Raw genomic sequence first — 8,544 nt, 5'->3', positions numbered from 1 at the left:
GCAACGAACAGATGTCTGGCAAGAGACGCGAAAGAACGCCAAAGTGACAGGAAGTACTGACCAAACAGCACTTGGATTCTACGGTTTAAAAAAAGATGAAAGAACATTATGAAAATGTTTTCAACTCAAAAGAAAAACCGGCCCCCGGGGATGAGGCAATGCAAATGATGGAGTATGGAACGTCAAATGAAATCAATGCCATTGCAACACTGGTATCAACGTTTTACCCGTTTTCTTTCCGTCGTTGTCCTATGAAGAAGAAGGATGTGAGCTAATTCATTACAAAGATGCTCCCTTTGCTGTTGTGAGTCCAGATGGCAGTGCCAGACAGGCAGATAAATGAAGAGACCACACGGGGGAAAAACGTATGCTATTGAAATAAAATGTCCCTTTCCAGGTCAACTATCCAAAACACCAGTTGTTTATTCATTACCATGGTATTACGTCGTTCAAATTCTGTTCGTTTTGCAAACAAAGAGTTTTACTATTTCTATGCTACAACACGGAAAGCAAAACGACATTCCTAGCGAAATTCGACCATGAACTGTTTCGGGACATTTTTGCCTTGCTCTAGAGATTGTACGGTCAGGAAAGTTTACCTCCGGTTGTATTGAATTTTGTACGCTGTACGTACACTACCAGGCAGAAATAGTGGTGCATACATAAATAACAACACACCGTCCAATCACATCGCTATAGGCCGTACACAATCCTAGATTTGTTTGTGTTACAACCCGTACAGTCGATGCTAACTTTATTTCGATATTTTGCAAAACGTAGTAAAGACAGAATCATGCTGAATGTCATTTTCAATTTAGGAGACGTAAATGTTTCTACTCAAACAGTCATAAAGTTATATATTATCTGCGTTTATCTGTAAAATGTGCAAATTTGATACGACAGTCATATCGACAGCTGATTTCACGCAGAGTTTTGATATAAAAGTATCATTTCCCACGTGTATTTTAAACTTGTAAATCTACATAATATCAAGAGTTTATTTAGGAGACACCGTAACGCTGGGGTATGTACAATACATAATATAACTACCTAATTTCAGCTTTAAAACTTATCTCGCTCTCTGCTTTTTACCTTACCGCCTCGCTTCAGCTATCGCAACATCCGGTAGCCGTACATTTGAGTTCGCACACAGTGAAATAGGCATATGAGAAAAAAAATACAGGATTTCTTTTTATTATTTTTTTTTCTTCAAGGAGTACATCCTTAACAGTAGCATCAACATAAAAACACTGGGACGTCTATAATAATATTGCTGGATATACTTTTGCCTCAAATTAGTATAACTATTGCACCTCAGAAGAAAATGAAATTCATCTTAAAATGTCATAAGCATTACATGCTTCACATTCTATAATATATAACATATAATCTATAACCTATAATCTATCAACTATAATCTATAACATATAACTTATGTCATATAATCTATAACCTATAACCTATAACCTATAATCTATAACCTATAATCTATAACCTATAACCTATTATCTATAACCTATAACCTATAATCTATAACCTATAACCTATTATCTATAACCTATAACCTATAACCTATAACCTATAATCTATAATCTATAATCTATAACCTATAATCTATAACCTATAATCTATAATCTATAATCTATAATATATAAGCTATAACCTATAATCTATCAACTATAATCTATAACCTATAATCTATCAACTATAATCTATAATCTATAGCATATAACCTATAATCTATAATCTATAATCTATAATCTATAACCTATAATCTATAATCTATAACCTATAACCTATAATCTATAGCCTATAATCTATAATCTATAACCTGTAACATATAACATATAACCTATAACCTTTAATCTATAACCTATAATATATAACCTATAACCTATAACCTATACCATATAACCTATAATCTATAATCTATTACCTATAACCTATAATCTATAACCTATAATCTATAACTTATAATCTATAACCTATAATCTATAACCTATAACCTATAATATATAACCTATAATCTATAACCTATAATCTATAACCTATAATCTATAATCTATAACCTATAACCTATAATCTATAACCTATAATCTATAATCTATAACCTATAATCTATAACATATAACCTATAACCTGTAACATATAACCTATAACCTATAACCTTTAATCTATAACCTATAATATATAACCTATAACCTATAACCTATACCCTATAACCTATAACCTATAATCTATAATCTATAACCTATAATCTATAATATATAACCTATAATCTATAACCTATAATCTATAACCTATAACCTATAATCTATAACCTATAACCTATAATCTATAACCTATAATCTATAACCTATAATCTATAATATATAACCTATAATCTATAACCTATAACCTATAACCTATAATATATAACCTATAATCTATAATCTATAACCTATAATCTATAACCTATAATCTATAATCTATAATCTATAACCTATAATCTATAACCTATAATCTATAACCTATAACGGTATCAACACCCGAAACCTGGTTCGCGTTAACCTTCAAACTGTATTATATGATTGCAGGTTCTTTTATCACACAAAGTATATTTGTTTACGGGAAATGACACTGGGAATTTTTTTTTTTTTTAATTAATTTAGCCATCAATTCTTGGTAGAGTCATGGTAGATTTTAAAATAGTCTTGCCTCAATCTTTCCTTCAAGAGGTCACGTGACACTTTTGTATGTACATGAATGTATCAAAGTTTGTATTGAAGTATAATGTTTTATTTTAAAATCTATCAAAATTATGATGCGGAAATTTATATTCAGAGGGCACGGTATGTCCAAAGGGCAGTATATGTGTAGGCGTGGCTACTACCTGTTGACATGGACACTGCCCCTGGGTATACAATGCCATTTACATCAGAACTCTGTCTACTTAGACACGAGTTATATATTTACCTTAGTATTTAGTGATTTGGATTATGTAATTCACATCGTCCCTAGCATATATAGAAGCAGAGAGACAGAGAGAGCCTTTGGACCATAGGTGACTGGTCCTCGGGTCAGTCCCGGCCCGTAGGCCTGGCGGGGCCATGATACACTTTACAACTCTCTCTCACTGGACATAAATTGTAAATACCTGACATGTATAATATGAAACGTGTATGTAAATAAACATGAAGATTCTACGGCGTCAATGATCATTCATCAATTCACAACAATCATCAACAAAGTATATAAAAAAAAATAGAAATAGTATAGTATCCATACGCTCTAACCACTAACGACAAACAAATTGTTTTGTTTTGATTTTATTTTCAGATTTTAGAATAATAACATCAATGACAAATAATCAGTTTTCACACACTCACACTTTCTGAATTAAATAAAGGGACACATTTTATTATCTGACATCATCATCCTCAGCGACTTTCATTAACTTAATTATGATTTTTCAATGCAGATAAGATAATAGAAAGAAGCATGAATAAATAAGGACATTAAATAAGAAATAAATAAATAAATAAGTAAATAAATCAATCAAATAGAATATAAATATTTGCATGTACCTATTAGCCAAAGAAATATACAAACAAGCATTTTCACACAATAACCAACGCACACCCTCGATCGATCGATCGATTAGAGAGAGAGACAGAGAGGGAGAGGGAGAGACAGGGAGGGGGGAGACAGAGACAGAGAGGGAGGAGGGAAGAGAGAGAGACGGAGAGGGAGAGAGAGAGAGACAGAGAGGGGAAGAGAGAGAGACAGAGAGGGGGAGAGAGACAGACAGAGAGGGGAGAGAGAGACAGAGAGGGGGATAGAGAGACAGAGAAGGGGAGAGAGAGACAGAGAGGGGGAGAGAGAGAGAGGGGGGGGATAGAGAGACAGAGAAGGGGAGAGAGAGACAGAGAGGGGGAGAGAGAGAGGGGGGGGGATAGAGAGACAGAGAAGGGGAGAGAGAGAGACAGAGAGGGGGATAGAGAGACAGAGAAGGGGAGAGAGAGACAGAGAGGGGAGAGAGAGAGAGAGGGGGGGGATAGAGAGACAGAGAAGGGGGAGAGAGAGACAGAGAGGGGGAGAGAGAGACAGAGAAGGGGAGAGAGAGAGAGACAGAGAGGGGGAGAGAGAGACAGAGAGGGGAGAGAGAGAGAGACAGAGAAGGGGAGATAGAGACAGAGAGACAGAGAGGGGGAAAGAGAGCGACAGAGAGGGGGAAAGAGAGAGACAGAGAGGGGGAAAGAGAGCGACAGAGAGGGGGAAAGAGAGAGACAGAGAGGGGGAAAGAGAGAGACAGAGATGGGGAGAGAGACAGAGAGACAGAGAAGGGGAGAGAAAGAGAGAGAAAGAGAGAGGGAGAGAGAGAGACAGAGAGGGGAGAGACAGAAGACAGAGAGGGAGAGAGAGAGACAGAGAGGGGAGAGAAAGAGAGAATGTGTACATTTTCCTTTATAAATATAACACAATAGATTATTGATGTGAAAAAATGATGAGCGACTCAGGTGATATACATGTACCTTATCAATTAAAAACATAAATTACATTATACAGCAAAGTGTGAAATATCATACAAATACATCATCATGGGTGCGTAGCGTATGCGTATAGTTAAGGAAAGTCAAACGCATTATGTAATAATTCAAATTGCTACCTGACTCTCTCTGTTAATGTAAATGAAGTATTTTCGACTGTTGACCGGTCAATATTTTTTACTATTCACTGGCGAGGAACATCAGCACGCGCCTAAACACCCAAATAAATCTCCATTCAAGGTTTGTTGTATCTTATTGAAAACAGGGATTCGGCTTCCCATATAAATGTAATAAGAGTGTCTGTATGAATTCTTATAGTGCACTGCAAGGCAAAAGGAACGTCAACTGGGGGTTCGAAAATGCACCAAAGCCGAAATTATCAGTTTACTGAAGACCTTTTACGCGTTCCCGAGCCTAATACTATAGCCTCTTTGTAAAATCTTGTGGATTATTCAGGTAACAAAACAGCTGTTTCATGTCTTATAGGGAACAACCAACCAATTGAAAAAATAGATTTTTGAAACAGCCGCTGTGTATAGAAAGTTGAGCCAAGGATAAAATGTCTGGCAGCCACTGATTGGCCAGTATATTATGAAGCGAGAAAATAGATATGTAGCCTGATAGGTAACTATCAATAAGAAATGTTGATATTAATTTCGTAAGTCCGATTGATTTTTTTCCCAAAAGTTCAGGTAATAATAATTAACATGTAAACATTTAAGATTTTTGAGAATTTATACTGCGAAATTCACCCATTTTCAAAATGGCTACCCTGGAGAAAATTTGAGCTGAAGGACCCAACTTTTTTTTATTAGGTGTTATATCAGACCCTAAACTTTTGTTATAAACCATAATTGTCATATTGAATTAAAGAATTTGAATGAAATACTCCAAAACGTTAACACTAAAGTCTATGGGGAAACAATTGGTTGGTTGGTCTCTATAAGTGAAGGGTCAAAACTAATCCCCTCGGTATAGGGACCGACCCAGTGAACTGTTTCCCTCGGCCGTCTGACTGTTGACTGATAAGTCATGAAACAACTGTATACTATTGCACGGCTAAAACAACTATTGATCGGTCACGTGCGAAGTATTGAACACCAGAAACGTTTCGGAATTTGGTCACTTGCGAACACCTGTAACGTTTCGGAAATGAGTCCTACAATTGCAAGCGTCTAAGTCAATCAGATGTCAACACTGCCCGACGACAATCATGGCATTGTCTAGGCTTTCGGTGATTATGTACTAAAACAAGTATACCATAGGTGTCCGATATAGCACTCCAAAGATCTATCCTGAATATAGCACTACAAAGATCTAGGTAGCAGTGTACAGTAAAAATGCCCAATTCTGAAAAATATGACACATGTTTTTGTTTTTTCATTTTTCTTTGACATATTTACCGGCGATTAGATTACGACAATAACAATATCTTTCCAAAACAAGTGCATTTTTATGACGTAAGACACAGTCAGACTGCCCGGCATACTTGTTTGTACGCGATATATCACCAACAAGGGAAAACTCTCCCTTGAAATATCGAACTGTTGCCTCGAAGTCAGCATGGCTCGGTAAAACATTTAACTGTACCACAAAGTAGACTTTAGTGAAAAAGTGTATCCGGTCATCCTGAAGCCGTTTACCTAAACCCCAAACGTGACGAATGGCATTTAGAGTCAAATTTGTACATAAATGAGACACGTTTAAAAGTATTACGTTTAATTCTTTGACAACCCACTGTGACATATCAAGGGCTATCTTAGATTTAGTTGAATAAGACTGTTTGAATGATTGACACATACAATAGTTTGGCGGTATTTTTAAATCGGCACACGTGCGCTCTTTACTGATATTCCTAAGGAAGCTAGTTCCGTATTTTCCAGTGACCCGTGGTGTCACGTGACCTTTTCCAAGCTCTATTATATCCTGAAGTGTGGCATAAACATCAACGTTACTCGTTAATTTATTTCGATTTTCTCTGAGGTGTTTATATAAATCGCTGTGTTCTTCACGAATCCAACGTGGAAGAGAAACATAAAAAGCTGGCAAGCTTTCTTCAAGTCGACCCTGAAATGAGTTCCTAATTGGTCCAAATCTGACACCATGATCACCAAATATTAACAGTAGGGTATTGTTGAGCAGACCACGTGTGTTCAGTGTTGACAGCGTCCTCATCAAGGGAAGATCTAATATACCCAGTCCGTTATAGTTGTTGTGTGTCGGGTCACTTATAAACGTGAAGGTAAACTTAGGAACGTCACTGTATGTTGTAATAAAATCCGCCATTTTATCAAATATGCGTTGTAACACGAGACGGTTTTCTGAGCAGAAATCGCTGTAGTTGGAATTCAGCTCCAATATGTAGGGACGTAAATAGTAGTCGACAGGGGAACGTCTGAAACCTTTACTCATATGATGAAATACAGCGGTGCCAGGTTCATCCTGCCCCATGAAGGTAATGTAGCCAGCTTTCTTAAAATCTTTCCAGATAAATGGATAGTGGTCATAGAACCAGCGCCAGCCGCTCATTTCCTTTACTGTGATACCTAACAACATTGGAACTATGTTAGGGAATGTATTCTGGGCCAGTTTGTTATACCCTTCCAGTTCAACGGCCGCCATTTTCTTCCTAAGGAAATTCCTTGTAAAATTCATATGACGGATGAAATTCATACGCGATGTTGACTCTAGACCAATCATTACAACATCCAATGGCCTTTTCCTAGACAGGGTCTCGCCTTTGGTGGCAGATCTGGCTCTCTGCCTTAACTTGATTAGAGTTTCGTTTCTTATCACAAAGGCATGCTGTTCCCGAGTTACAATTTTGTCGTTCATATCGAAGCAAACAACAGCACAAAATTCATCAGTGACTTTGATGAATTCAGTAAAATTCCTGTTTTTGTTGTTTAGGAACGTAACTTCATCGTCATTGTTGATTCGTTTCACATACGGCTGGTATGAACATTTTGAGAAGTTCGGGTAGTGTTGACGAACAACTGTTTGGTTAATTATCACATTTAAATCTTTTTGGTACGTAATAAGATTCCATTGTTTACACGGGTGATATTTACGTATATGAATAAAACCGTTAACATCAGGTGAGAAAGGATACAAGTGTGGGATGTTACACATCCGGGCGTCCTTATTTTGATTCAGTTTAGTTGAATCAATCCTCGCGCCATTTTGAACCACGTTAGAGAAGCTATATACCAAAGCCATATATAAAATGATCCAAGTCAGAATTGATACTGTCAGTGTGTAAAAGAAAATCATTCGATTTGTTAGGCGTAGGTATGGGAAGGCCATCTTCTAGCTGATATGTCTGAAATATATCATAATAAAAATACGGGGTATTAAAAGTCAATATGTTGTGTATAGTAAACGTTGACATTTACGCTAATTACACAAGAGTCCTTTTGACCGCGAACATTCTCCCACGTGTATTATTTTGATATTAATTTGCATAATCTCGAACTACAAACGAAGGTGGATCGATCGCGAAAATGACCCCAACGCGTATAAATCGCAGAATACCCCCCGCCCGGCTTTCGTCAGCGTTGGAGAGTAACATTACTGGAAAAAACAGTAACGATTTTTTTTTTTTTTTGAAATACTGTCACCAAGATACCCATTTCAAGGAAAAAAATAAAAATTTATAAGAAATCTGATAAGTGTTACTCGTTTTTTTTTAAATTATTTTAGGTCAAATGCTACGAGAGTTACCATTATGTTAAATAACAATTTTGAAATCAAGGTGTTGAATGAGGAAAAAGATCCGTCTGGGAAATTTTTAACTTCAAATATGGGAATCTAATTTATAAATACACCAGTTATAAATATTTCTGGTCCAAATATTGACGACTCTGCTACCTCAATATCATAGAAGATACATCAGTTGAGTTTAAGTCTGAACGGTGAACAATGTATAATACCAAACAAGAGATGAATTGTGATATAAATAAAAGATTAACAAAGCTAAGACCATCTGGAATCCTCTAGCACTGTTTAAACAAGC

At 36.4% G+C, this 8,544-nt stretch overlaps 1 protein-coding gene across 1 annotated transcript; it reads right to left on the bottom strand.

Annotated features, from left to right (window-relative positions):
• Positions 1-5,909: 5,909 nt before the first annotated feature.
• Positions 5,910-7,364, bottom strand: LOC117315303. Its single transcript, XM_033869451.1, has one exon. It carries the CDS (start codon positions 7,362-7,364, stop codon positions 5,910-5,912), a length of 1,455 nt encoding a protein of 484 aa, XP_033725342.1.
• Positions 7,365-8,544: the final 1,180 nt, after the last annotated feature.

The sequence above is a fragment of the Pecten maximus genome, chromosome 17 (assembly GCF_902652985.1).
Source record: "Pecten maximus chromosome 17, xPecMax1.1, whole genome shotgun sequence".
Lineage (NCBI taxonomy): Eukaryota > Metazoa > Mollusca > Bivalvia > Pectinida > Pectinidae > Pecten > Pecten maximus.
The sequence above is the reverse complement of the archived record's forward strand: the minus strand, read 5'-3'. Positions and strand labels throughout refer to the sequence as shown.